This window comes from Apodemus sylvaticus, chromosome 8 (genome assembly GCF_947179515.1).
Source record: "Apodemus sylvaticus chromosome 8, mApoSyl1.1, whole genome shotgun sequence".
Taxonomy (NCBI): domain Eukaryota; kingdom Metazoa; phylum Chordata; class Mammalia; order Rodentia; family Muridae; genus Apodemus; species Apodemus sylvaticus.
In genome coordinates this window covers 61,498,729-61,526,384 of record NC_067479.1, presented here as the reverse complement: position 1 = coordinate 61,526,384, position 27,656 = coordinate 61,498,729, and the positions used below count along the sequence as shown (strand labels likewise).

Here is a 27,656-nt window from a genome sequence, read left to right as displayed (position 1 = left end):
TACCAAATGTGGATGCTAGGAATTGAACTCAGGTCCTCTGCAGGAGTAGTATGTATTCTTAATAGCTGAGCCCAGGGTGGGAGAGATGGCTCAGCGGTCGAGAGCACCAACTGCTCTTCTGAAGGTCCAGAGTTCAAATCCCAGCAACTACATTGGTGGCTCACAACCATCCCGAAAAAGATCTGATGCCCTCTTCTGGAGTATCTGAAGACACCTAAAATGTACTTACATATAAATAAGTAAATCTTAAAAAACAAAAAAACAAAAAGACAAACAAACAGCTGAGCCCAATCTCTTGAGCTGAATGTTTTATATATTTTATATTTCACATACTCCTTACACGATCTATGACGTTTGCTATCATTCTTCCTTTACAGAAAATGAAAATGAAGAACTGAACCCAATCGCTATTTATAAGGAAGGCCTGTGACACTCCAACCCAGCACTGGTTTTATCAAGTGTCTTTTGACAAGCAGAAATGTTCTTAAAACACTCACAGGCTTTTAAGAAATTATCAGTATCTAGTAGTCTGGACACTTGTTTAGTTCTAAAAAGGTTTAAGTGATGCTCTTCTTCACAGAACAAAGTTGGCTGGGTGTCAAGTGACTAACATATTTTCTGCTATTTTCAAGGAATCATGAATGTGTCAGCTTCTGTGTTCCGAGCCAGAATAAAGGTTTCCATTAGGCAATGGTGGAACAGTAGGTTTTGTTAAGGGAGATGTCTCTGAAACTGAGGCCCCACTACTCCAAACTCTGCTACAACTCTGTCTCCTGAGTTCTAGAATACTGACTGTAACAGGGCCCAGACCTGAACAGAACTCAGCACATAGACAGCACCACTTGTCAAAATGGAAACAAAGACCTACTCCATCAGAGTCCACAGTTCTGGGAAAGTCTCTAAATGTACTAACCTTGCTTTTTGGCTTCTATAGTTCCACTTTTGTAGTTCTGGTTAACTGAAGAATGTCAACCCAGAACATGTTTTTGTTGTTGTTGTTGTTGTTGTTTTGTTTTGGTGTGTGTGTGTGTGTGTGTGTGTGTGTGTTTGTGTGTGTTGTGCTTAAAAGCTCATCTTGAGAAAGACTAAGAAACTGTTACTCTGGGATCTCAAATACCCAGTGTAGTATTTGGTCAGCTAAAAAAGATTTTCTATTGGCTTAAACCTATGTAGGAGCAGTCTTCTCTGGTGGATACTCCACAACTTTGACCAGCGCCAGGAGACCAGGAATAATAGTGGGTTTTGTAAAGTAAAAGAACCAGAACAATAGGGGAAACCGGTTAGTGAGAGACTATGGCTAGTTTCTTCTTTTGAAAGCGCTAAAGCCAAGGGTGGGGACTTTTTTTATCATGCAGATTCTATTTGACTAGAATTTCCTGTTTTATGAAAGACTAGGCTTTCCAGGGATGGTAAAACTCCTTTTCTGTAGCATTTTTTGTTTGGTCTGACTTTTGGGGCTTGTTGGAGGGATGCAGTCCAAAATGGACTCTCATCATTTTTCTTTATCATTTTCTATAAGGAAAACTGTCAAGTCAAACCTAGGTGCTGTGGGAGTATTTTGTAAATTTATAGCAAGAGGTTCTGAACTTCAGAAGTTTGGTATATGTTCAGACTTGTAGGTAATGAGGGGCAGACATTAGGTTTAAAGGAACAATAGCCAGGGTCAGAATCCCAATAAGCATAGTGCCTCTGGGAAGTAACAGTAAGGCTTCATTTGAGAACCTTCTGCCCTTGATGCAATTTAGTTAATTGTGGTAAAGCAAGACAGTGCAGCATTTCTTCCATCTTGTATTCTTACTGAGGCCATCTTAGGTTTAAATAGGATTTGATGAAAATTACCCAGCTCTATTCTGACCAGCTTGGTCAAGGGAACCAAAACCAAAACCAACGAACCAAACAAAAAAATCACAACAAAACTCTCACCTACGTCAAATAGTGGAGAATGAGTTTATTTAAAATTGGTTCTTACCGAGTACCTCCTAAGGAAATGGGTACAGGGACCCTTAACCATGACGAAAAGGCAGTTTCTGCGTTCATGGAGCCCACATTGGGTTGAGTGGGAAGGCAGATTAAAAAGCAATGACCAACTCTTTTTTTTTGGGGGGGGGGGGCTTCGAGACAGGGTTTCTCTGTACAGCTCTGGCTGTCCTGGAACTCACTCTATAGACCAGGCTGGCCTCGAACTCAGAAATCCGCCTGCCTCTGCCTCCTAAAGTGCTGGGATTACAGGCGTGCGCCACCACCGCCCGGCTTGCAATGACCAACTCTTGTGCCCACTTAGTAGAGCCTCTGAAAATAAAGTCCTTTATGGCTTCAAACAAGATGTATTTTCCCAGCTAATTTCCTTCAACTAGTCGCTTGAGCACAATCCTCAAAATCCCCGGGCCACCCGCCCTTCCGCCAACACCCGTCTCTTCGCCAGGACTAAAGATGGCGCCGACAGGACGGCGTTGTGACGCGTCCGCACGTCCGCCGGAAGTGTCCGGAGGAGAGCCTGGGAGCCGGCTCACCCTCGCGCCGGTGGTATCTCGAGCTTCGCGTTTTGAGTAGGAGTCGCCACTCTTCTACCAGGATCATGGTGTTCTACTTCACCAGCAGCAGTGGTGAGTGACGCCGGGGCCCTGCCCGCAGCTGCCTCCAAAGCCGGCATTCCCCAGCCGCCGCTGGGCTTGGACTTAGTCCTGAACCGTGTCCGCCCGCGGGCGCCTCTCCCAGAGCCTTCTGGTTCTCTGCTTGGCCGTCCCCGCGGCTGCCTGGTCGTCTCCTGGTCCTGGTGGTCGCGGTGGGAATGTGTCCCGCTTTCTTTACACCCGGTGATCATTTCCATCCCCACCGGTCAGACGCGCCAACGCTTCCTGGACCCGGGCTGTGTGTGGGTTCCTGCATAGCGCCCCCTCCCTCCCCGTCGCCAGCCTTTGCTCCTGCATTCTGCCCGCACCTTGGAGCAATACTTGACCAGTGAGGCAGGTGCCAGCAGTTGTCTCCTACTGGAAGAGTGCCTTGCCCTTCTAGGAAGGGCGGGCCTGGGGTGCCATGGAAAGCAGTAGAAGGGCTAAAATGTTAGTACAACCCTCCCTGGGCAGAGTTGATGTTCCAGTTGACGTCTGGTAATACTACTGAACTGGTTTTGGAAGGCCAGAAAGTGCTATTTTGGTTTCGAGGAAATGCCGCTGTCGGCTTAGTTTCTCTCTCTGCCCGTATTGCTCCTTTTGTCCAGAATCAAGTTCTAATGTTACACTTTCACCCATTAAAATGGCTCTTGACTTTTTTTTTTTTTTTTTTTTTTTTTGGATTTTCGAGACAGGGTTTCTCTGTGTAGCTCCGGCTGTCCTGGAACTCACTCTGTAGACCAGGCTGGCCTTGAACTCAGAAATCCGTCTGCCTCTGCCTCCCAAGTGCTGGGATTAAAGGCATGCGCCACCACCATCCGGCTCATGATACTTTTTTTATTTCTGTAGGTATTTTGCCTACATGCACATCTACACACTACTTTTGTGCCTAATGCCTATTAAGGCCAGAAGAGGGTGATGGGTCCCCTGGAACTGGAGTGACAGACAGTTGTTTGAGTTAGAGTGTTTGTCTAGTATTCCTCAAGTCTGGGCTTTGATCTCAAGTACCACATAAACTGAGTGTGTAGTCCACTCCTGGAATTCTGTGATTCAGGAGTTGGGGGCAGAAACTCCGTGGCCTTCTAAATGTGTGGTCCCTTAATTTTTGTTTGGTTTTTGATTTTTGAGTCAGAGTCTCAGACCAGTCTGCTCTAAGCCAGCCTATGTAGCTAAGGACAGCATAAACTCCAGACCCTTCTCCCACTCAAATGCTGGGATTATGGGCATGCACCACCATCACTGCCCTGTGTGTGCTCTGCTCTGTGGTACAGACTCTCCTGCCAGCCCTGTTTCTATCTACCAGGCATTGTGCCTTGTAGACTGAAGACCAAGTCACAAATTTAGCTCCATTTAGGGTCCACCAAGTTTTGGTAGGGTGTGGTTGGCAGTCTAACACCTAGTCCTTTCAGTCCGAATCTTGTACTTTAGAATCAAGATTAAGGAAAGCTTTCTAAACAACAAAATTGCTCATTACTTCAATGTAAAGTCTAAGATTTAGTTTGTTTGAGATAGCCGGAGGGCGTCAGAGCCAGTATTTGGAGAAGTTTGAGAACTGCGGTTCCCCTGAGTGGAACAGGGCGTCCACCAGCGCAGCACAATGAGATATAAGCAATGCCAGCCCGATGGGGCCACACAAAATAACAGCTGGCTAAGTTTAAGAACACATTAAATTCACTACATATACTATGCATGTGCACATACACACACATGCTTATATAGTTGTTTTGAGACAAGGTTTCTCTGTGTAGCCCTGGCTGTCCTGGAACTCACTCAGTAGACCAGGCTGGCCTTGAACTCAGAAATCCGCCTGCCTCTGCCTCCCTGAGTGCTGGGACTAAAGGCGTGTGCCACACCACCCTGCTTGAGATATTTCCATGAAAAGGAAGAAAACAGCCATTCAGCAGTAAGGATTGCTAAAGGTCTTCTTTGGGGACAAGATAGTATTTTAAGCTCAGTGAGACTTATGTAGTCTATGGTTCAGTCTCTGCCTGCTGCTGTCATGTAAAAGGACAGGACTTATCCTTAGCTCAGAGCATGCGCAGGAGCGGGTCAGAGCCAGGTGGGGCCCAGGGCCGTGTTTTGCATCCATATTAATTGTCTCTTTATTTTTTCTTTATTTTAGTTAATTCGTCTACTTACACTATTTACATGGGAAAGGATAAATATGAAAGTAAGTTTACAAAAGCATTTGATTTTGAAATGTCGGGCAGGTAAGTGCTGTTCCTGTGCCCTGTTTGTTGGGTTTATGGGTTTTGTTATTGATTTCTTTTTCATTTCTTTTGAAAATTAGACTTGACAAACAATAGTTGCCCACATTTTTGAATACAGTGTTTTGATATGTGCACACATTGTGTGATGATCAAGTTGAAATCCACAGCATATCTGTCACCTCAAACACTATTCCTTTGCAGATAGAGTATTCAAAATCCTGTCTTCTAGCCATTTCGATGTAGACTTTGACAACTGTATTTGCTCCTAACAGCTCATTGTTTTCCCAGTTGACTAGCCTCTCCCAGAGCTCCCAGCTACCAATAGTCTCTCCTTCTACAAGGTTTGACTTTCTGCTTGTCCTGTTCAGCTGGGCCTGGCATGTAGCTTGTTGTAGTAGGGGACCCTTGTATGTCTGTAATCCCAGCATTATAGGGGATAGCGGAACTGAGGGCGGAGGACAAATGCTACAACTAAGCTGAGTGCCAGATCCAGCTGGACACTTTTGCTTTCACTTCTGAGACAAGATTGCACTCTGTGTAGCTCAGAGGCTTAGAATTCATAGGCATTCTCCTGCCTCAGCCTCTGGAGAGTGAGCTTGCGAATATGAACCACTCTGACTAGCTCAAGTTGACCTTCTTGGTGGTCAAGAGAGCATGGAGTTTTGCAACACTGATGATACTCACAGTGAAGGTGAGAGCTCCTCAGAAGGAGCTGGAAAGAGTGTCATTCCTCAAGACTGGAAAATACAGGTAGTATGAGGGTTTAGAAAAGACAGCCGTGACGTCATGCCAGAATCAGCTCCGCAGCAAACAAGTTGCAGTTATGCAGTCTCTTCAGATCTCTGAGTTCTTAGACATTAGAGGCTCATGGGCTGTAGCTACTGCAGAGGGTTGTCTAGTTAGGGAAAAGGCCCTATATGCAGTGTGTCTTAGACACACCCACTCCAATGAGGCCACACCTCCCAACAGTGCCACTCCCTGGGCCAGGCGTATTCAAGCCTTCATATTGCACTCCCTGCCTCCTATAGGCTTGTTCAAACACTTGAGTTAGGGTTTTACTGCTGTGAACAGACACCATGACCAAGGCAACTCTTAGAAGGACGACATTTGATTGGGGCTGGTTTACAGGTTCAGAGGTTCTGTCAAGTATCATCAAGACAGGAACATGGCAGCATCCAGGCATGCATGATACAGGAGGAGCTAAGAGTTCTACATCTTCATCTGAAGGCTGCTAGTGGAATACTGGCTTCCGGGCAGCTAGGACTACAGTATTAAAGCCCGTGCCCACAGTAACACACCTACTCCAAGGCCATACCTCCCAAAAGTGCCACTCCCTGGGTCAAGCATATACAAACCATCACACACTGCCTCCCAGAGAAGCACTCATTAGCTGGTGGGTAGAATCCCCAGTGCTTCTTAAGCTCCCAGATACCACTCCTCCCTTGCTTCTCTGGGAACATTCCCTGGGGTCGGTCTGAGAGCTGGCTGGCCACACTGTTGTCTGTGTGTAACCTTTTGTTTTTCCTTGTCTGCTTTGCCTGTTTCTTTCTAGAACTATCAGTATCAGTTTGGTGTAACTTGACATAGACAACAGACTTTGATAGTTTATATGCATTAAAAGAGGCACGCATATCATTCATCAATAAGAGATACCTGGCAGGAATGAAATAAATACAAATGGGTGCTATAAAGCAGAACTGGTAAGATCAAGACTGGTGAGAAACAACAGATCACAGCAAAATAAAGTAGCTCACGCTTTGAAGCAATCTTTCATTGTAATTGGTGTGTGGCATTGTCTAAGATGTGACCTAATGGTAAGTCATCCATATTATATATTAATACTTAAGTTTTAGTTTCTCCTCATAACCCATAATGTCACTGGTCCTGGAGGAACAGCAAGCCACTGCTACAGGAGCCATAGTTACTTAGAGTGGATGTGAAAGCAGATGCCAGGGCTGCCAAATACAGTTTTCTTCCTACTACAGCGGAGGTGGATGAGCGGGAGGCTGCAGCCACTGGGGAGCCCTTACAGCCACTGAGTGATGCAGGTTTTGCACTGTCTGGGGCATGGGGGAGCTTTACATATTTCTTAAAGGCCCGCACTGTTAGGTTCGCATGGGTGGACTAGTGGTGGTTCTGACATTTCCACCTGTCTCTCGCTCCCTTCCATGGTTGTCTTCTCTTTACAGAGGGCTTACATATGTGGAGGCCTCGTTCTGGCATTCAGACACAAAAAGTGGCGTGTGTTGACTTTGTTGTGAACCTAAAACTGCTCTGAAATATAAAACATGTTTTAAAATGTGGCCAAAATGCTGACCTTACTACATTACGTACTAGCACATGCCGTAGGAGGGATGTGAATGTGGTTTGAGACACTGAGTTGAGAATTGTTCACATTTGTGGTAGAATTTATGCCTAGAGACAGACCTACATGAAGAGTCCTTTTGTGAGTCTACATGTCTAGAGCCCTCTGGTGTTTTGTGCCATTGTGTATGTATATATGGAACATTTGCTCATCAGGAAACTTGGAGTTGTCAGCCCCTCCAAATTAGCTTTATATGAAAGGAAGCTGCATTTTAAAGCCTCCTTTTGGAAATATTCATGATATCACCCATTTATTTCCAGTAGCCAGGCAGTTTCCAGATAAGCACCACATGGATACTACATATAAATGGAACTTTTAAGTAGTGTGTTTGCTGAATTCTTGGCAGGTCTGTTCTTTTTATAGCCAGCAGGTGGCCCCAGCTATTCATAGCACACTTACAAATCTTTTACTATTAGTATTTTCTTTTACTTTTTTGGTGATTTGTTCAGCTCCCCACTTCCCATAAATTTCTGATGTCTAGTAGAAAGCTCCCAGTGTCAGCTATTGCCAACAGTGTCCTCTCCCAAGGGCTGTGTGTAGTTTAGCTAGTAGGTTGTCCTTTCTTGGGTACATTTAAAACCACCACACACATGCTGTCCTCGAAGTTTTTAATTGACTTTACCTTTAATGGCGTACCTGCCATGTGTAGAATTTAAAATATCAGATAACACAGCGCGAACGCGTACTCTCACACACACACATATACACACACACACACACACACAGTCGGTTCCCCACCCACAGAAGCTTATTCCTCTTCATCCCTCCCAAGACTTGCGTTCCGCTCCCTGCCTCCCAGAGCAGTTCCTTTTCACTCTCACATCTGTCTGCTGCTGGTTGATCTCCACTTAGGATCTTTCCTTTCCTTTTAGATGTAGCTTGTTTGTAACATCCTTAAGTACACAGTTGAAAGTTGTCTGTTTTCTTTGTCTTAAGTCTTCTCTCATCAGCTCTGCTCTAAGACAGGGTCTTACAAGGTCTCACTAAGCTGACCTTGACCTAGCTTGTTAGTGCAGGCCGCCCTCAAACTCACCATCCCCTTGTCTCAGTTTCCCAAGTGTGTGCTCCCATACCCTTTGAGTTTTTGAGGTTTCTCTTGGTCTGCCCATTTGTTCTTTTGAGACAGTCCAGTTAAGGCTGGCCTTAACTCCTTGGCGTCCAGGGATGACCCCGGTTTTGATCCTCCTGTCAGTTGCAGTTGCTGACATTATAACTGTGTCAATCATACACAGCTTCTGTGGTGCTGGGATCAATCTTAGGGCTTCAAGAACAGGAGGCAAACAGTGCAACCACTGAAAACTCTATTCCCAGACCTTTATTATTTATTAGCACTCCATAACCCCATTATTTTAGAGTTTGAACAAAATCATTAACATTTAAGTTTATAGTTGGTCAGAATCTCCTGACTCACAGCTATTGAGATGTTTTACAGTATTTGGATTATTCAAAGAGTCTTTGGGTTTTGGATTAGGAGGGTGGAAAAAAGGGGGTAGAGAGATGGCTCAGCGGTTAAGAGCACTGATTGCTCTTTCGAAGGTGCTGAGTTCAAATCCCAGCAACCACATGGTGGCTCACAACCATCCATAATGAGATCTGACACCCTTTTCTGGAGCGTCTAAAGACAGCTACAGTGTACTTACATATAGTAAATAAATAAATCTAAAAAAAGAGAGAGAGAGAGAAGCATGGAAAAAAAATAAGGAAGAGAAAGAGCGAAGGGGAGAAAGGAGAGCGTTGGGGTTTTTTCCCCTTCCCAACATAAAAATCCTGGTATATTTCCACTTAACAGCTTTCTTAGTTTCTTTTTCCCTCCTCTTGTATCTTATTGTAGATGAAGATCTGATAAAGTACGGCTGGCCTGAAGACATTTGGTAAGTAGCAGTTTTTATTCTGTTTCATTTAGCTTATCATTTAGATTTCAGACTTGGCCATCTACCTGCTGCCATAATTTAAACACATCGTCTGCGTGGTGTTTTCATTCCTGGAGTGCCCGAGTGAGTAGCCGAGGTGCCCTTCAGTGTCACCCTGTGACGAGAGAAGGTGCGGGCCGGCTCCTAACACAGCTCCTCATCACGGTTTCGTCCATGTTCATTCTCCACTGCTTATTCTCTCCTGGAACCCAGTCTCCACTTCAGTGGGCATCACGCCCCCTAGATAAGTTCTCAGGCCCTGTTTACTTGGGTGTGATGGCAGTAGTGTCCATGTTTCAAGCACTTAACTGCCAAGTACTGTCGAGCGTCAGGACATTTAATTTCCCAACAACCTCTGCAGTTACTACTACCGTGCCCACCATTCGGATGAGGAACAGAACTGGGCTGCACTGGTTATTACTGGCCCAGCTCAGGCTCTCAGAGGCCCAGCTCAGCTTCTGAGCGTTGGTGTTGATTTGTCCTCACCTTAGGGCACCATTCTTCCCGGTTCAGTTCACTGCTCCCTGCTCCGCCCTCCACCCTCTCCCAGCCCCAGGTCCCTAGCTATAACTGTCTACAGACTTCTCCAGCTGTGAGCTCCCCATTCCCCTGATTTCATGACCGGCTGTGAGGTTGAATGGCCCCTTTTCAGAAGAGCTGGTTCTGTTTTCAGTAATGTGGCCGCCTTGTGCATTTAACAGGCTACTATCTTACAAGTAACTCAAGTTCCCACTTACGTGTGGTTCTGCTCAGAAGCCCCATAAATCTGTCGGGGCTCCCCAAACAGTCTCTTGGTGTTTTATTTACTTGGTTATGAAGAGCTCTAGTTCATGACTCCAATGGACGTGTTCTTCAATCACTCTGAAATCCACACTGAGAACCAGTGGGTAGCAAGAACATGGGGAATTTGAAAGGTTTAAGAGAACAAAACTATTCCGGCCCGGTGTCCTAGCTTCTGCACTCAAATGTGCCATCAAGTTGGACACTGCTTAGGTGGGGCTCCTTCGCTCAGGTAGGCAGATTGGACTGCTGGGAAGAATTTCTGGCCTTCCTCCAGAAGGCCCTACAACCTCCATTGCACAGTGATTGGCCTGCTCTGTGAACAGAGGTTGTCGGCACTGGCACATAACAAGAGTTTTTCCTTGACTCACTTGCTGCCTTCACGGAAACACACATGCTGAAGGTTCCTCACCATGAACGCTTCCTTGTCTCCCCTTTGAATATCTGTCATCCCCAGCTGCAGCCTCTCTGATGCCAGTGTCTGTACCTCTTGCTGAGGTAGTTGCCTGCTATCCCCACCCCTTCTTTTCCAAGTAAACTTGGACCCTATTCCAGGCTTTCCTTGAACTCACATTCTTGCGTCAGTCTTCCAAGTCCTGGAACTACAGCCCCTGTGTTGTCTGTGCTGTCCTTTAGCCTACAGATTGGCACATAGCTGCCTAATAGGAAAGGAAATATTCAGATCCACCTGAAAGTCAGTTTACTGTACCTTTTAAACTTTTAAGTTCAACAGGTAGAATTTCTAGTTTATTTAGGCAGATTTCTAATTTAAAGCCCCCACTAGTAAATTACAGCTTGAGGTTTTTTTGGGTTTTTGTTGTTGTTGTTCTACTTTTTTAAGGTTGAGACTCTGGCTGATAGACCTAGTGCCCCCTTTCGGCACCTTTGGTAGTCCAGGGGTGAAGTGCAAAGCTGAGCACAGTTGATGTTTATTCTCAGAAGCTATTTGAGAACTGAGGAAGCTGGAGGAGGCCCAGACCTCAGCCCCCTCCAGTTCGTGTGCTCTTCCATGTTCATCTTCCAGGGAGCCAAGAGCGACTCCTAGCTCCTCCGCAGTGCAGGGCTTTACCATGGTGATCTCTGAGGCTGGTTTGGAGAGTTCAGCTCCGAAGTGCAGGGCTTTACCATGGTAATCTCTGAGGCTGGTTTGGAGAGTTCAGCCTTTTAAGTGAGGAAAAGAGAAAAGGTGTGTCCTTGCTGCCCGCAGACTAACTACTGAGTGGTATTTTCACGGACCCCACTTTAAGGAATTGAAGCACTCCCTGGGCCTCTGCACCCTCTGGTAATTGTTCTTTTATTGAAAATGTTAAGCTGGTGGTGGTGGCGCACGCCTTTAATCCCAGCCCTTGGGAGGCAGAGGCAGGCAGATTTCTGAGTTCGAGGCTAGCCTGGTCTACAGAGTGAGTTCCTGGACAGCCAGGGCTAGTCAGAGAAACCCTGTCTTGAAAAAAACAAATCCAAAAAAGAAAAGGAAATGTTAGTCTCTGAATTAGTGAGTGATATCAAGGCTACAAGTGGGCATAGTTTAAACACTGAGTGAGTGTTTTTAGTAAAACTTCATTAAGACTTTTTACAGGAAGTAGTTTGTGCTGAATTGTTTCAGGGGTGGGTATTTCAAACCCTGTACTCTATCTGTCTGTCCTTTGTAGATATATACTGTTATATGTAAGCCTGAAGATGGCATCTACAAGCTGTGAAAAGACACTGTGGCCACAACAACTCTTAATATGAGAAAGCATTTGGTTGGAGCCTTGCTTACAGTTTCAGAGGCTTAGTCCATTGTCACCATGGCGGAGAGGATGGTGGCACACAATGCACTGAGGCAGTTCCTGACCGGCAGGCAGCTGGCAGGGGAAGAGAGACTGGACCTGGCTGATGCTTTGGAAACCTCACTCCAGCCATACACTTAAGCCAGCAAGACCACACCTCCTAATCCTTTCAGAGAGTTCCGCTCCCTGGTGGCCAAGCACTCAAATAAGAATGGGAGCTGTTCCTATTCAGTCTCCACTCCAGCCTTTACTCCTGGGTGTGCCTTCAGTACTTAGGTAGGAACTCATTAGAGTAGATTACTTTGGTATTTTTTTAAAGATGTATTTATTTATTATATGTAAGTACACTGTAGCTGTCTTCAGACACTCCAGACGAAGGCGTCAGATCTCATTACAGGTGGTTGTGAGCCAGAATTCTTAGCCTGCTTCATCTGGTTCATTTAATGATGTAGCCTGCTTAGTGAGCTAACTATTCTGCACTCCATACTTGGTCTTGATTGTTCTGCCATCACTTTTTTTTTTTTTTTTTCCGAGACAGGGTTTCTCTGTGTAACCCTGGCTGTCCTGGAACTCACTCTGTAGACCAGGCTCTGCCTCCCTAGTGCTGGGATTAAAGGCGTGCGCCACCACCGCCTGGCTCTTCCATCCTTTCTCATCTGAAATTCTTGCCCTGTTTTCCTTCTTGTCCTGTGCTTTGGTCGGGCCAGCAAATCTCAGCTCTCCTCAGAGCCTTTGGTCCCTGATAGTTCTTCTTGTCACTGGAAGCTGTGCTCTGCCCAGCAGGTTTCGTTTTTATTATCATAATAATTATCATATTCACCTTGGCGCGCAGCCACGCACAGCCGCACAGCTCTATGTTTCTGTTGCCTCTCCAGGTTGCTGGCCAGCCTTGGGAGATGGTGGCTGTCTGATGCTCTCCATGGAGCCTCACGTGATAAGGCCCAGCGAATACTGTCTTGGAATGAGATGCTTTCAGTGCAAGTGGCAGAAGACACGGTTGTCTTGTTGCTAAAAGTGGTTTCCTTCTTTGTAGGTTTCACGTGGACAAGCTCTCTTCGGCTCATGTATACCTACGATTACAAAAGGTAACTGAATGTAGACTTGGATTCATGACCTTTCCTTTAGAGAGGAACATTATATATTCTTTTTGTGCGATTAAGTTGCTTAAATAATAAATGTGTTCAAAGTCATAAAGATTAGTAAATGTCTTCCTCCTACCCAGAAAATTGTTATAGGAAATTCTGAATGATTTCCCAGGGAGAAGCCCCGCCTGGTCTAGCCAGCTCAGTGTGTCACCTGTCCCCTCCGCTTGCGCTCCCCCTCAGTTCAGTTGATGCTGACATCTATTTCTAATGGCTTCTTCTCCAACTCACTCAGTCCACCTGGCTCACGAGGGCGCTTGTTCCTCTGCAGCACCAGTGGTAGGTAATGCAGGAAGGAAGAGTCCGATTGCCCTGGTGATGCAGCACCGCCATTTTTTTCTAACTTGTTTGTATCTGTGTTTTCAATAGTTAAACTAAATATATGTGTACTTGTTGTATGTATTATGTTTTAAAAAATAAACATACTTTGGACTTACAAGATTTTAGAAAGTTGAGTGATATTGATAACAATGTCCCTTTGTCATGACCTCAACAGTTCACTTTTCTCATGACTACATAGAATCACAGGTGGGAGTGACCTCTCCATCATGTTGGACAGTTCATGTGTTAACATGACTTACGCTAGTGGCAGGAGCCTGGACTGCCTGGCCAGGGCTGTGCCTGCCACCTTTCTCCTCCGTGGTGGTACTGCATTTCTAGACTTGGTTACTACAACCAAGTTGGGGTCTAGCATCTATTTAGACATGGGCAAAATGTAGTTTCATGTTTTAGAGTGGGGTAGTTTCATTATTTGGGGTTCATGCAAGGTGGGACTCTTTTCTTTCCCCCTCATTTGAATAAGTAAGGACTTGTGTTTCTGTCTGCCATGGGCCTTATGTCTATTCAGATGCTGTGATCTGTCGCTCTTGTCTGTCCAGCTCTGGTGAGATCCCTGTCAGCCTCCTGTGAGCTGCCTAATCCACCCAACCTCCTAGTCATTATTTTCATGAATAAAAAAAAGTTACTATTTTTTTTAATTTTGTTTTTGTTTTGAGACAGAGTCTTGTTGTATAGCCTAGGCTGGCCTCAGAATCACAGAGAGCTGTCTGTCTCTACCTCCTGGGTGTTTGACTCAAAAGCATGTGCTGTTACGCCCAGTCCAAAAAAGTTTTTAACAAAGTTTTGCTGTGGAGACCTGGTCAGGAACCTGCTGAGTAGAACAGGCTGGCCTTAAACCTGTGATTCCCCTTTTGAACTCTGGGATTACAAGCATGCATGACGGCAGTTTGTAACATATGAGATCTCTTAAATCTGAGCAGCAGCATCTGGTAGCGTTCCTTGTTATATGGTGGCATGTACCTATTGTGTGTCCAGAGTGGAGGCTGCAGTGAAGTCACTGTGAGTTTCAGAAGCCTGCAGTTGCCAGGCTGCGAGACTGCAGCTCAGCCTTTAAACATCTGGGAGCTCAAGGACAGCGGTGTAATGATTTTGATCTTCTGCCTTGTGGTTTCCATCCAAATCATTGTTACCGAAAGTTCAATTTATCTGTTCTGTCTGTACATCTGGGACATATTTAGACTATTTAATTTTGGCCTACAGCCACGGTATCTATCCCAGGTTGATGGAATTCCTTTTTAGGGTCGTGGTTGGTAAAGTCGATAGTATGTTGTTTTCTTGTTTGTTACTGTGATTTCCTGTAGTGAGCTGATAATATGGCACAGCTGATAGGAAGCTACTTTGTCAGAATCTGGATTATGTGCAACTTTTCATCATTATAAACCCTTATTTAGAAATGCTTGTTTGTTTTGAAAGAAAGTCTTACTGTTGGCCATGCTGATCTTGAAATCCAGGGTTAAAAAGACCTTTCTATCTTAGTTTTCTGAGTATTTGTGACTGTAGGTCGGCATGCAACACCACACCTGACTGGCTTTTTTTTCTTTTTTGTCACTGTGGCTGGTCTGGAACTCGCTGTGTAGAACAGCCTGGAGTCCTGACTCTACTTCCTCCTGTGTAGAAGGGACCAACTCTTTCCTTATGGAGTCACTGTGAGGGTTAAGACCTGGCACGTGCTGAAGCTTTGCAGAGTGGCATGTGACAGGTACCGTGTGCCTTCATTGTGGTTCGAATCCCACCCAACGTGTGACCATCTAGTCTCAGCAGTGTTTGCTACCACGTGACTGTTTTGGATAGAAAAGTCATGACATTTGGGAGCTTTTTTTAGCTCAGTAGTGTAAAGTGACTCAAAGCAAAATGCAGCCCTCACACCTTTTGAGTTCCTAGGCTTACTGGTCTGAGCTCAACCAGTGCTGCTGCTGTTGCAGTCTCCGCTGGCTGCTCTGTCTCCTTTGGGAGCAGTACAACAAATGAAGAACACAAGAACTTCACCCTAATTTTGGCTGAAAGATAGACGGCTGGTGAGATGTTTGGGACCCAGAACTCCGGGGTATCTGTTTCAAAGGAAGGGTACAGGGACCTCAGCCAGGAAGGCGTCTAGATCCCAGAATGGACATCATTCTCCCCAAGCTTTCTGGAAATGAATGAGGATGGCAAAACCCACTGAGACATTACTGCAGCTAATATCTTCAACATGGTTATAAAAATGTGTTAAGTATAGTTTGCTGCTAGTGCCTTCTCTTAGTTCAGGTAGGCGTGGTAAATAACTTCATCTTTCAGTGTTCTGCTGTCCACCTGAAGAGCCCCTGCTTGTTTGTAAGCCCATGTCCAGCAGGTAAGGCAGCAGATGCCTTGTGAGTGCTCCAGTGGCCACCAGGAACCAAGAGGATTATTTGGTTTATTTTGTGTTGCAGGGAGAGAAGATAGAAGACATTCCAAAGGAGGTTCTGATGGACTGTGCCCACCTCGTGAAGGCCAATAGCATCCAAGGTCAGTTTGCCTAGCATTCACTTTTTCTGTGTTTCGATCATAGTCCATTTTAGTGAGCATGACTGTAGAGACAGCAGAAGACATGTCTGAGGAGGCTTGTCAGAGAAATAAAAGCTCATAACCTATTACTCTTAGTTGTACTTCCTTTCTATCTTGACTCTTTTGTCTTTCCCTTCCCTTGAGTAGGAAGGCATCCAGCTCTGCCTAAGACTTTTGCCAACATGGCAGTGTTGATAGCTAAGGAGAAGTGTCTACTGCCATCAGTTGTCAACAGACTGTACACTTAGAGGGATTTGGGTCAGTTTTTTTTTTAAATAAAATTACATATTTGTGTTTTGCTTGCATATAATCTCTATGCTATGTGTACGTCTGGTTCCCTTAGAACCCAGAAGAAGTCGTCAGATTCCCTAGAACTGGGCTTACAGACAATAGTGAGCTACAATGTGGTTGTTAGGAAATTGAACCCAGATCCTCTAGAAGAGCATCCAGTCTTAACTGCTGAGCCATCTCTCCAGTCCCTTGCTTGGATATTTTGAACTAGGATATTGATGTGTAACCCAGGCTAGCCAGCATGGAACTCATTGTGTGGCCCAGGTTGGCAAGTCAACAATTCTCCTATTTCAGCTTCCTGGGTACTGGAAGTATAGGTATGTTCAACCATCCCAGGCTTAGAGCCGGAGACTTTAAATCACACTTTTTCCTCTCTCCTCCTCTCCCAGGCTGTTCCTTCATTTAATTTGTGAAGGTTTTGAGTCATTTTTTTGACTCTGTTGTCCTCCTTACCCACGATCTGGGTGGTCTCTGAGTGTCCTTATCTTTCAGGAGCTCTCAGGGTGAGTCCTGTGCAGTGTGAATTGGAAACAATCACTTTGTGTGTTTTAGGCAGTAGTTAAAAATACTGGGCTTGGTGCCTGTGTAATTCTAGATAAGATTAAATCTAATCGAAAGGTCTAGAAGGATGGTTACAAGGACGGGGCTAGGAGTTATGAAGAGGGTTGAGAGAGGTGTGGGTTTAAATGATTGAGCTAACATGAGATTTTAGGGGTAGGATGAAGACTGGATAGAGAGAGAGCTGGTTCTAAATGGAGTTGGAAGAGGATCCCGAGCAAAGCAGCTGAGAGCAGGCGCTTACACAGGAGAGCTTGGCAGCCTGCCGTCATGTACACCGGTCTCTTCAGGCTCAACCCAGGCAGCCCTAATTACAAACTCAGTGCACAGACTAAGAAGCTTAGAGTTTGCCTTTAGGAGCCACCAGTTTCCAACTCCGTAGTCAGCAGGTCGTTCTGAGGGAGGACACTTTATTTCATGAGTAGAGTAAAATCTCAGATCTTCAGTTACTGAAGTAAAAAATGAAATAAGCAAACTTTTTTCTTTGTACCAACCTCTTCCACACAGCCTTGTTATTTCCCATGCCTCTGGCTTACAGATGAACCTTGGTTTAAAGAGCTGTAGACTGTTTTTTGCTTGGTTTCTTCTTAATATCTTTAGAGTTTGAGTTCTAGAGAAAACAGGGGGAAAGTCATGACACAGGATTAATCCCTTCCTTCCTCAGCCTTCTGCAGTGATCCATCGCACAGCAGAAACGGAGCTAGGTCCCAGGTTCCATCCACTCTTACTCAGTACTGGAGGACAGTACTGGGGAATGAAGAGGACTGTGAACTTGCAGAGACCCCACTGGCAGCTTAGTTACCAAGTTCTCTCCACTCAGTACCAAGAGGACAGGGAGTAAGCTTGCTGGTCTCTGCTAAACTGGCTCATTTAGGTTCAGACTCATGGGTTTTATTTAGGGGAAAAGGCTCCACTGATAACCAGACAAGTCTTCCTGAGCATGTTGTAGTCTTCCGTGTCAGGAGCCAGGATTCTTTCTACTCAGTACTTTGATATACTGTTCAGTTTCCCACTGTCCTTTGGTACTTTGGGACATTGGAAGTGAGCTCTTCCTATGCCTTGTCTGGGGTGCATGGTGTTTTGCTGTGGGTGAAGACCATGCCACTCTTGTCTCATGTTTCCTGCCTGCTGAAGAAATCTCTCTTGGCAGGCTGCAAGATGAACAACGTTAATGTGGTTTACACGCCATGGTCTAACCTGAAGAAAACTGCCGACATGGATGTGGGGCAGATAGGCTTTCACAGGCAGAAGGACGTAAGTGCTCACACACCGCGGGAGGCGGGGCCTGAGTCCACGCTGAGTGTCCTGTGCTTCCTACGGGTGTTCAGCTGGGTGGCTAAAGCCCTGGAAAGCCAAAGCCTTGCCCTCTTAGGTGAGAGAAAAATAATTAAGGCTAAGTACTTTTCCTCTTACCTCCCTTAAAGGTAAAGATTGTAACAGTGGAGAAGAAAGTGAATGAAATCTTGAACCGATTAGAGAAGACCAAACTGGAGAAGTTTCCAGACCTCGCAGCAGAGAAAGAAGGCAGAGACCGTGAAGAGAGGAATGAGAAGAAGGCCCAGATTCAGGAAATGAAAAGGAAAGAGAAAGAAGAAATGAAGAAGAAAAGGGAACTGGATGAGCTTAGGTACGCTGGGGCTGAGGCCTTGCTGTTCACTCGGGTTCTCCCCACAGGTTCTGAGGATGATGGATGCCCCAGTGGCTGGTCATTCAAGCCTCAGTGTTGACTGAGTTGTTAGAGGTGGCCATGTTGATGTATGAGTCCCCCTCTTACAGAGGTGTTGGGTGTGAGTGAGCAAAATGAAAGGTTTTTACTTCATAAGCCACCATGGGCTGTCCTCGATGCCGACTTGTTCTTGGGGAAGGAAGAGGGACAGGAGGTTGTAGTCCTGGGCAGCTGGGCAGCTGGGACCACGATGTGCAGCTGCGCCACTCAGAGCTGCTTTCAGTGCTTTTTCTGCCTTTTGGAAGTTGAATGTGTTACTGTGACGAGGCCTGCCTGCTTCAGTATCCTACAGTTTGAATCAGCAGGTAAATTAGTTTGACTCCTGACATCTTAGTGAAGGTGGCCGTGAGAATGCCGACTGTATCAGTTTTCGGTTGCTTCTAGAACAAATGGCCCCAAATGTAACTCCTCAAAGCAATGTACAGACCTCCAAGAAGTTCTGACTAATCAAAGCAAACGAGAGGTCGGCAGGGCAGTTCTTTTCTGGAAGCTCCTGAGGCAACGCTGGCTTCCAGAGGCTGCCCACATTGTGTGGCTTGTTGCCCCGTCTCTGGCCTTCTCTGCCTTAAGGAGCCATGTGGCTAGATCAGACATACTTGCACCATCCTCAGTCATCTCCCTGTCATAAAGAACTGTCACACCTGCAAAGTGTGTGTCCACATAAGACAACATGTCTGTTGCTTCTAGAGATTTGGATGTGAGCATCCTGGGGGAGGGGAAGCTTTGGGAGCACCATTCTACCTGCCGTGTTGAATATGTATCGCTGCACTTGAACAGGCCCCGCTGCCCTGTTGATGTTTGAATGTGGTGTTGGCTTTTCTGAGACAGCTAGCCTCAAACTAGTAAAGCATCTGCGTCCTGAGTGCTGGGATTGCCGGCATGTAATCATTGTTCCTCTTCCTTTCTTTATGTAGTGCTAAGGATTGAACTAGGGCCTCATGCACATGACAAAGGCTCTAGCACATAGCTCTGTCTCTTGTTTCCCCTAAGAGGAAGTTGTCCTTGTGACTTGTAGTCATGGGGCTCCTAGGTTTCCATGGATGCCATTTGTGATATATGTCCAGAAAGGACACAAGTGTGGGGTGGCATCAAATTAAAAGCCACCTATCTGCCTTTGCTCTGACCCAGCTTTGCCTGAACACCCTGGGTTCTTAGGAAGCCAGCTGGGCCAGGGCAGAGCTGCTCTGGTTGTGTGTGTTCAGGTGTGAGGCACCTGCTTGTGTTCCTGTCCAGGTTCTGCTGAATTAGGAAGTCTGGCTTTTAAAGTTGAGCATTCAGACTGAGAGCTCAGGCAGGGAATGCTGTCGTACACTGGTCTGCTGACTGAAGCAGGCAGATACTTAGACGTGGATATCTACAACTGACTACAAAGCGGCTCCTGCTGTGTGTGTAAAATGGCTCCCTCCAGTAGCATTTGTGAGTCCTGGCAAGCAGGATTTGCAGCTATCTTAGTTAGGGTTTTTATTGTTGTGAAGAGACACCATGATCATAGCAACTCTGACAAAGAAAAGCATTTACGTGGAGCTTGCGTATTGTCTGAGGGGTTTAGTCCACCACATCATGGTAGGAAGCATGGTGGCACACAGGCAGCCATGGTACTGGAGGAGTGGCTGAGAATTCTGCATCTTGATCCCAAGGCAGCAGGAAGAGTCGCATTGGTCCTGGCTTAACCTCAGAGCCCACCCACAATGACACACTTCCTCCAGGGAGGCCACACCTCCTAATAGTGCCACCCTCTATGAGCCTACAGGTGTGAGAGGGGGAGTGGCATCATTTTTCATTTAAAACACCACAACAGCTAATTCTTGGTTTTAGTTTGGAGTAGGGGAAAATTGAAGAAAATATGCTGTTCTGTTTCCTTCGCATCTTTAACTACTTTGTTTAGAAACATGGATGTTTTCTGTTAGAAACATGATATCACTTCATTTACATCTTGATAAGGAGAAATGGCCAACACATTTTCCATCTGACTTACACTGTTCTTGAAAGTGCTTCTTGCATGTCCTCACTCAGCAGTGACATATTTCTGTTACCTGAATTTTTAAAAGGAGGGTCAGTCTGAATAGCAGCTAAACATCTTGCTGAGAGTTCTAGCTGAGTGTGTCGTCTGGTTCTCAAATCGCCATGCCAAAGCTCTGCTGCCCTCTAGTTCATTTAATACAGTCTTCTGTATAAGTCTTCTGAATGGGTTGAGTAATATAAATATAAAGATGCTGTGATTCGTGCTGGAGGTAGAGTTGTCCTCTGACCTCCAGGGCGTGCTGCACTCACACACTCACACACACACACACAGACACACACACACACACACACACATGAGACATAATTTCTCTTTTAAGTTTCAAGTTAAAGTGATGAGGCTTTGAGAGAGTGAGTCAGTGGGTTTGCTTTTTGAGACAGCATGTCTTTGCACCTTGGCCTGACCAGGGATTCAGTGTACCCTAGGCTGACCTCATACTTGTGGCAGTCTCCTGCCGCAGCCTGCTGAGTGATAGTTTTGCAGGCACGGGCCCAGCTGACAGGCACGGGCCCTAGCGGCAGCTTGTGTTTTAGTAAGAGCTCTTCGCCTGGTGGGTTATAGAGGGACCCAGAGGCAGTGGTCACAGACCATGGATGAAGCTTGGACTCAGTGAGAGGGAAATTCACTGGTAAAGTGGTAGCGCTTGGTTTGATGGTAGTTTGGGTTGGGGAGTAAAGCTAAGAATGGCTCCTGGGTGTGAAATGGAATGGACAGCGATACTCTTCTAGGCAACAGGAGAATGAAATGTGTTTGTTTCTGTAGGGGAATAGATTTTGAGTCAGATAAAGACCAGAAGTCTGGAAATATCTTTTAGGAATCTCAAAAGGTGTTGGGGCGATCTGAGTTAATAGGGAGTGCAGAGGAAACGTGGCCTTCAGCAGGCACGCTGTGTGCTGCTCTCTCCAGAGTGGTAACAGTTGGCCCGCTGAGCCTCCCGATGTGACCTTCTGTGAGATGCTTGTTGACACAGTAACGTCATTTGGGTTTTAGGGTGCTAGCCACCAAATGCTTATCGAGAAACAACCTCAATCTGACTATTTTCTCTTCTTCTAGGAGCTACTCGTCACTAATGAAAGTTGAGAATATGTCCTCAAATCAAGTATGTTCACAGTTCCTGCTTCACTGTTGTGCCTTGAAATGTTTCAGAGTCTTTAGTAGTTGAGTTATTGACTCTTGTAGTGTTGCAGATTGCTTACCATGAATGGCAGCTAGTATGGAGAAGGAGGTTGAGCGTGCGTGCGTGCGTGCGTGCGTGCGTGCGTCTGTGTGTGTGTGTCTGTGTGTCTGTGTGTCTGTCTGAAAGACATTACCTTCCTGCCCTGTGATCTTGTGTTTGCCATTATATGGGTCACTTTAAGGTCTGATACCTCACTGCTATGCAGGGCAGGCCTATTAGTATTCCAAGGTGTGCCCGTCAGCTTTCCCTTACTCTAGCACAATGTCCCAGATAATCAATTTAGGAAGAAAGGAGCTTTATTTTGACTTGGATTTTAGAGGTTTGGGGCTATGGTCAGTTGCCCTGCTGCTTAGAGTCCAGTATTAAGACAGCATGGTCACGATGGGAACGCAGGAGAAGGCAAGCTGCCCAGCTTACAGCAGCTGGGAGCAGAGAGGTGAGGGAGGCTGGAGTCCCAGCATGGGGAGGCCGTGCTTCTTCATACTGGACACTGCTTTTAAATGTCCTGCCTCCCAGAACATGGACTAGAGAACAGGCCTTCAGCATGTGGCCTTTGGGGACATTTCCAGACCCAAACTGGCACAGCACTGTAGTCCAGTTCTTTTCTCCTTTCTTAGTTCCTATTCCTGTTTCCAGGGTTTGGGGGGAAAAAAAAACTTTAAAAAAAGGAAATTAATAAATTTCCGTTTATTAATATCCTCTACTAATGGTGCTGTAGACTTCACACTATAGATAGACAGAGTCAGAATTACCTCCTTTCAGTTAAAAATAAATGTACCAAATACGATACCATATGCCTAAATACTACTACTGATTCTTTTCATTCTTGTTAGGACTTGGAATAAGTATTGACATGTTTCAGGGTTTTGTTCTGTTCTGTTTTGGGTTGGTTTTGAGACAGGTTTTTCCTTTGTTGCTCGGGCTGCCATGAAACTTCCCCTTCCCCACCTGGTCTCAGACTCACAGTCTCGCCGCCTCTGTTTCCCAAGTGCTAGGATTACAAGCAGGCACCTCCACATTTGGCTCGGGTTCTCTTATAAGACGGCTTTTAAGATGTATGCTTTAGATTGTATCATCAGATATGCTGGACATGAATTGCAGATGCTGTTTAAATGAAGATTAAGTCTGAAGCCTGTGGTTTTCAGCTGTATCAGCTGTGTGTGGCCCGGGGCTACTATTTCAGCACAGATAAAGGACCTACCATTCCTACAGAAAGCTCTGCTAAGTGGCTCCATTCCCACCTAAGGTTATCTACTCAAATTCCAAGTTAAGTGCATGATTGGAGTCAGTAGGATTTTAGACATTTCTTATGTCCAGTACCTGTCCAAAAATTGGTAAGAACACATCTTTACTACCATGTCTGTAAAGAACTAAACTTTTGAGGCTCCTTTATGAATCAAGATGGTAGTTTTGTAAATTATTTCTGAAAATTTCCAAAATAGCACTGTGTAGTTCATCAGGACTGAATATTAAGTCAAGAGATTTAAACTGTCACTGGATTGAGCCTACTATATTTTTTGCCTTTTTGGGGGATTATTGCTCAGTGTAGAGACATTACCTCATGAGGATGTTGTGACCTATAAACAAGGGTGTGCCCTGATGCTAGACTTGGTATCATAGGTAATTGTCATTGGTTTTTACTTGGAGTCCTGAGTTTGTTTAGCCCTCTGCATATTATTCTTGGCTTTCCAGAAACTCAGACCATTTTAGCCTTAGCAGAGACCTGTGATAGATTCCAAGTCAAATTCAGTAAAAACTAATGCTCCTGTCTCTGCTGTGTCGACTGAAAACTTTTTGAAACTTTATTTAGAAGTGGCTTTCCACCAGAAATCTGGCCTGTGTTTCAACCTTGTATCTGTTGTTCCCATAGTGAGTCTTTAAGAGCTTTCCATGTTCTTCTAGAATTGGAAACACATACATGCATATGCACACACATATGTATATGTATAGATGGATACACACACATGTGCACATACCATCTCTTGAAATGTTTAAGGCATTAGTTCCAAGACCCTAGGAATGTCATAATCTAAAATCTGTGGATGCTGAAAACCTTCATGAAATAGAAAAATATTCTCATGTAACTCATGTTTTATCTCTCTATGTGCTTTATCTGAGTGTTATCACTTATACCAAATACAGTGTAAGTGTAGGTGCAGATAGTTGTCACACTGTAGAGCTTACAAAATGTTGACAAGAAAAAGGCCAGTACCTGTGTTTGTGGGATTCCTAAGTGATCTCTGTGTTTGGTTCGGATCTGCAGACCCCACAGATGCAGAGAACCAGTCGTGCATGTGTATGCACAGGCACTATAATTAACAGTCCCAAGACTACAGCGTTCGACTGAGACAGACGCTTCTCCCCCTCCTGTTCTGTTACTTGCTGCCATGTGTAAGGTGCTCGAATGGAAAGACTTCAGTCTCCTTGGAACATTTTCTGCTATTACCATCTTGTATTGTATAACCTAATTTGTAGTGTGAACCCCTGATCTTCATTCGGAAGCTGATGCTTATGTGAGATAGGACTGTACAAGCTCATCAGGAAGAGTACTGGGCTCTGTCTGAGCTAGATGTTCAGCAGAATTGTTAGTTCTCCATTTAGCATACTCTCTTTGATCTGTAATTTTTAGTCCTTTTTCTATATGTGCTTGGAGGCATAGACCGTTGCTATCATGGTCCTCCTGCTTATCAGTTAGCACTGGGCAACAGAAGCCTGTCCCTAAGCTGAGTAGTAGAAAGACTGGGAGTCGGACATGTGACAGTTGCCCAAGGACAGTCCTGGACCGCAGACACACAGTTAAACGTCCCTGTGGTGCCAGACCTGTAGGGAGTGCGCACTGTCCTTGTTACCAGCCAGGAGGCCTTACTGGGTTGTTTGTCCTCACTGGCTGAGTAAAGAGGCTGACATTGGATGTCTCTGACGCTGCTCCTGATGTTTAGGACTCTGAGGCAGTCAGTCCTACCACTGGGTCGAAACACAAACAGTTGAGCCAAGTTTCCTGTTCTGATTCCTGTGCTAACAAAAGAGAAACACATGGGTCAGAGGCCTGGCTTTGCAGTCAGCAGAGCTTTCTGCTCTTCCTGGAGACCTGGTTCTGTTCCTGGCACCCACACGGCAGTTTACCTCTCTTAAGACTTCAGTCCCAGCCATCAGTCCCCGATTCTGACTTCCCAAGGGTTTTTGCTTGCATGTGGTACATGTGCACATACACTAAAATAAACTTATTTTTAAACCAATCTAATTTAATATATTATTTTGTGTGTGGGTGTTTGTGCATGTGTGGTGGTGCAGCACATGCATGCAGCACCCGACAGATGTTGGATCCCCTTGAACTGGGATTATTGATGGTTATGAGCCACCAAACTGGTTCTGGGAATCTAACCTGGGTCTTCTGCATGAATAACAAGTGCTTTTAACCACTGTATCATCTTTCAAGCTCCTAAAATAAATGTTTTAAGAAGAGGGGGAAGAGGAAGAGCAGAGAGAGAGAGACACTGAATGAAGCCAGAGAAAAACAGCCTTTATAGAAACTACCGTTTTCTAACCTTACCTGCTGTCTTCCTGCCATTTCCAACAAGGGTCCGTAAAAGAAAAAGAAACCTAAGTCCGATCCCAGCCTCTAGCAGTACTGGTGTTAAGCAGTGACAAATCAAACCAGTGTAGTGGCCAGTGCTGCACAAGCCAGTCACAGTGCTGGGAAAGACTCCTACCAGGGTGCTGGGGTAAGGCAGCTGGGCTTATCAGCCATGCGGTAAGATTGCCCTTTACCCATGTGCTGTGGTGTGGACGGGGCCAAGCTGGCTAGCTTGATTACTAGCCCATGTTTGCTTCTTAAGGACTTTGCCTATTAAAAAGGAAGGAAAACAGTCAGCTTTCATGTGAAATCACAAATCTAGGAAAACCAGGAGGTTCAAAATACTGAGATTTAGGGCACAGATATTTTATATATGACAGTGTTATTGGCATAAGGAAGCAAGATACTATTCATACAGTATACTTGTATACTTGTAGAGGGTTAGTCCTTTTCTAAAAGTGTGTGTGTGTGTGTGTATGTGTGTGTGTGTGTGTCAGTCATGATCTGATATGGCATGAGCTGTGTTCAGAGTAAAGTTACTCCAGGAGAACAGGTTTCATAGCCCTCTCTTAGTCATTCTATTTTAAAAGTTCAGGATTTATGCTGAGTGATTAGCTATTCACTATCTTTCTACAGAGTCACAATTTCGTCCCACCGTCTGCCAGTTGGGGTGGGCCTTAATCGTAACTTGGAAGTTTAAGTAACTTGAGGACTTGGAGGCCGTGTCTGCTCTCCTTGGCCATACATGAGCTAATGGCAGCAGGGCAGTGCTGAGTTTGATCGTCTCCCTGCTAGCTTTCTTCACCCCTGCACCCTGAGATGAGGACTGAGACAGGGCCATGGGTTAGCCTGGTGATTGACTGTCTGGCGGGCTCAAGGCCTTCACTCTCTCTCTCTCTCTCTCTTGTCTCCTGCAGGATGGTAACGATTCCGATGAGTTCATGTGAGCTGAGCAAAAGACCCTGGGAAGACGTGAATGTGCAGACCATTACAGAGCTTTTGATTTCATCTAGGTTCTGAATTACAGAAACCAACCAACCAAAATTCTACCTTCATTCTACATAGACATTATTGGGTTTTGGAGTTTTTTTTAAAAAAAAGTCATCTTTTTGCTGATGAAAAGAACAGATGTATAATATAGCTGAACTTAAAGACAACTTATAAGTTTAGGAAAAGGAGAATATTTTTTGGCAGAACATACGTCAGTACCTCATGAAGGCTGGCAGCCTTTGTTTATGAGACAGACATTGGAGCAGACCGACTCTGGAAAGTGTTTCTGTGGCTGTTGTCTGTCCTGGGAACAGACGTCATGAAATGGGTTTCCTATTTCTAAAATATCTACTTGTGTGAAGAAGACAGTTGGTGGCTCACCCAGGCCAGGGCCCTCCTGACGATGGTTTCCTGACTAGAAGAAAGGCACGTGGGTTTGAAGGCAGCAGAAGTGCTTTCCTAACTTGGAGTTCAGTATTGGCAAGTTCTCTGCTGGCCCAGCTCTTAGCTTATTCCGAGGGTTCTGTTCTCGCTCTTGTGAGGTGAGGCCCATCTCAGCACTGTAGTTCCAGAGCTGATCTTGACCAAGCTTGGGAACTCATCACCCAAAGTCACAAGTGATCCAAGCCGCAGATGTGACAACTAGACTCTGAAGCCATTTGTGTGTGTGGAGGGAGACAGGAAGGGGTGCTCTGCTAGTCATGAGGCTGACACAGGTTGCCTCATGATTGTCTTGAGTGTATCATGAAACAAAAGTCCACCATGGATTGCAAGCTTTAGAAAGAATCAGGCATTTTCCTAGCCAGCCAAGGCATCTGTTTCCTTACTTAGGAATAATATTTATGTCGAATCGTAACCCCACAGTTGTAGGTTCTGTGACTTCACATGTATGTAGCATACATACTGGTCTGAGCCACCTGCTCTCCAGTAGGTACCTTTCTGTTACAGTGTTTAAGGGAGCCCTGTAGAGACTCTGCAGGACAGTGAGAGAGCAAAGCCCGCAGGGTAGTGGGCATGCAGGTCCATGGTCTAGCATCCCACACAGCCCTGGGGTGCCAAGCCAGTAGAAATGATTTCTTCAGCAAATGTACCAGCTGTCACCACTGACGTATGGGCAAAACCAGACCAATGATCCTTGATATTCCAAGTTGAGTATGAGTTGAACTGGAATATCCCCTAAGGCATAACTTGTTAGCCAATTTGAGGAGAGCAAATTTGAGGGGTATGAAAGTCAGCACCAGAGATCAGTGAGAGAGAGAGAGCGTGTGTGTGTGTGTGTGTGTGTGTGTGTGTGTGTGTGTGTGTGTGTGTGTGTGTGTGTGACAGATTTAGACTGGGTTCTGTGATTTAAGAAAATTATAATAAAGTATCATTTTTATCAGAAAGGACATTGATATATGAATTCTTAAAATGTGTTTTTTATAAAAGAGCAGCTCCCACCTCCAAGCTGATTTGAGGCTACTTATGCTGTAAAAGCTCATTTATCATAGGTTCCTTCTGTGAACTCAAGGTCATCTGCATTTGGGGTAAGCACTGGGCCAGAGCCCCATCCCCTGAGGCTCTGCCTGGGAGCCTTGCAAGGGTGGCCTCCTTTTGTCAGCTCTGAGCTTGGAGAAGTTTGAACTGAAGGCTGGGCTGCCCAGTCCCACAAGCCCTCCCTTCTAATCCCTGTA

At 45.4% G+C, this 27,656-nt stretch overlaps 1 protein-coding gene across 2 annotated transcripts; it reads left to right on the top strand.

Annotated features, from left to right (window-relative positions):
• The first annotated feature begins 2,459 nt into the window (after positions 1–2,459).
• On the top strand, positions 2,460–27,368 carry Ccdc25 (coiled-coil domain containing 25). 2 transcript variants are annotated; one of them, XM_052191160.1, is made up of 9 exons: positions 2,462–2,603; positions 4,732–4,779; positions 9,016–9,055; positions 12,677–12,728; positions 15,533–15,608; positions 17,647–17,750; positions 17,921–18,123; positions 21,296–21,341; positions 25,911–27,368. In XM_052191160.1, the coding sequence occupies exons 1-9, from the start codon at positions 2,576–2,578 to the stop codon at positions 25,938–25,940; spliced, it is 627 nt and encodes a 208-aa protein (XP_052047120.1). In that variant the 5' UTR covers positions 2,462–2,575; the 3' UTR covers positions 25,941–27,368. The 2 variants fall into 2 exon arrangements, with proteins under 2 accessions (XP_052047119.1, XP_052047120.1); XM_052191159.1 differs by lacking the exon at positions 21,296–21,341 and having other exon boundaries at positions 2,460–2,603.
• Positions 27,369–27,656: the final 288 nt, after the last annotated feature.

Coding starts and splice junctions, on each gene's coding strand:
- Ccdc25 (XM_052191159.1), top strand. CDS start 2,576: ATGGTGTTCTACTTCACCAGCAGCAGTG. Junction 12,729..15,532: donor TATACCTACGATTACAAAAG/GTAACTGAATGT, acceptor TTTGTGTTGCAG/GGAGAGAAGATAGAAGACAT. Junction 15,609..17,646: donor GAAGGCCAATAGCATCCAAG/GTCAGTTTGCCT, acceptor CTCTCTTGGCAG/GCTGCAAGATGAACAACGTT.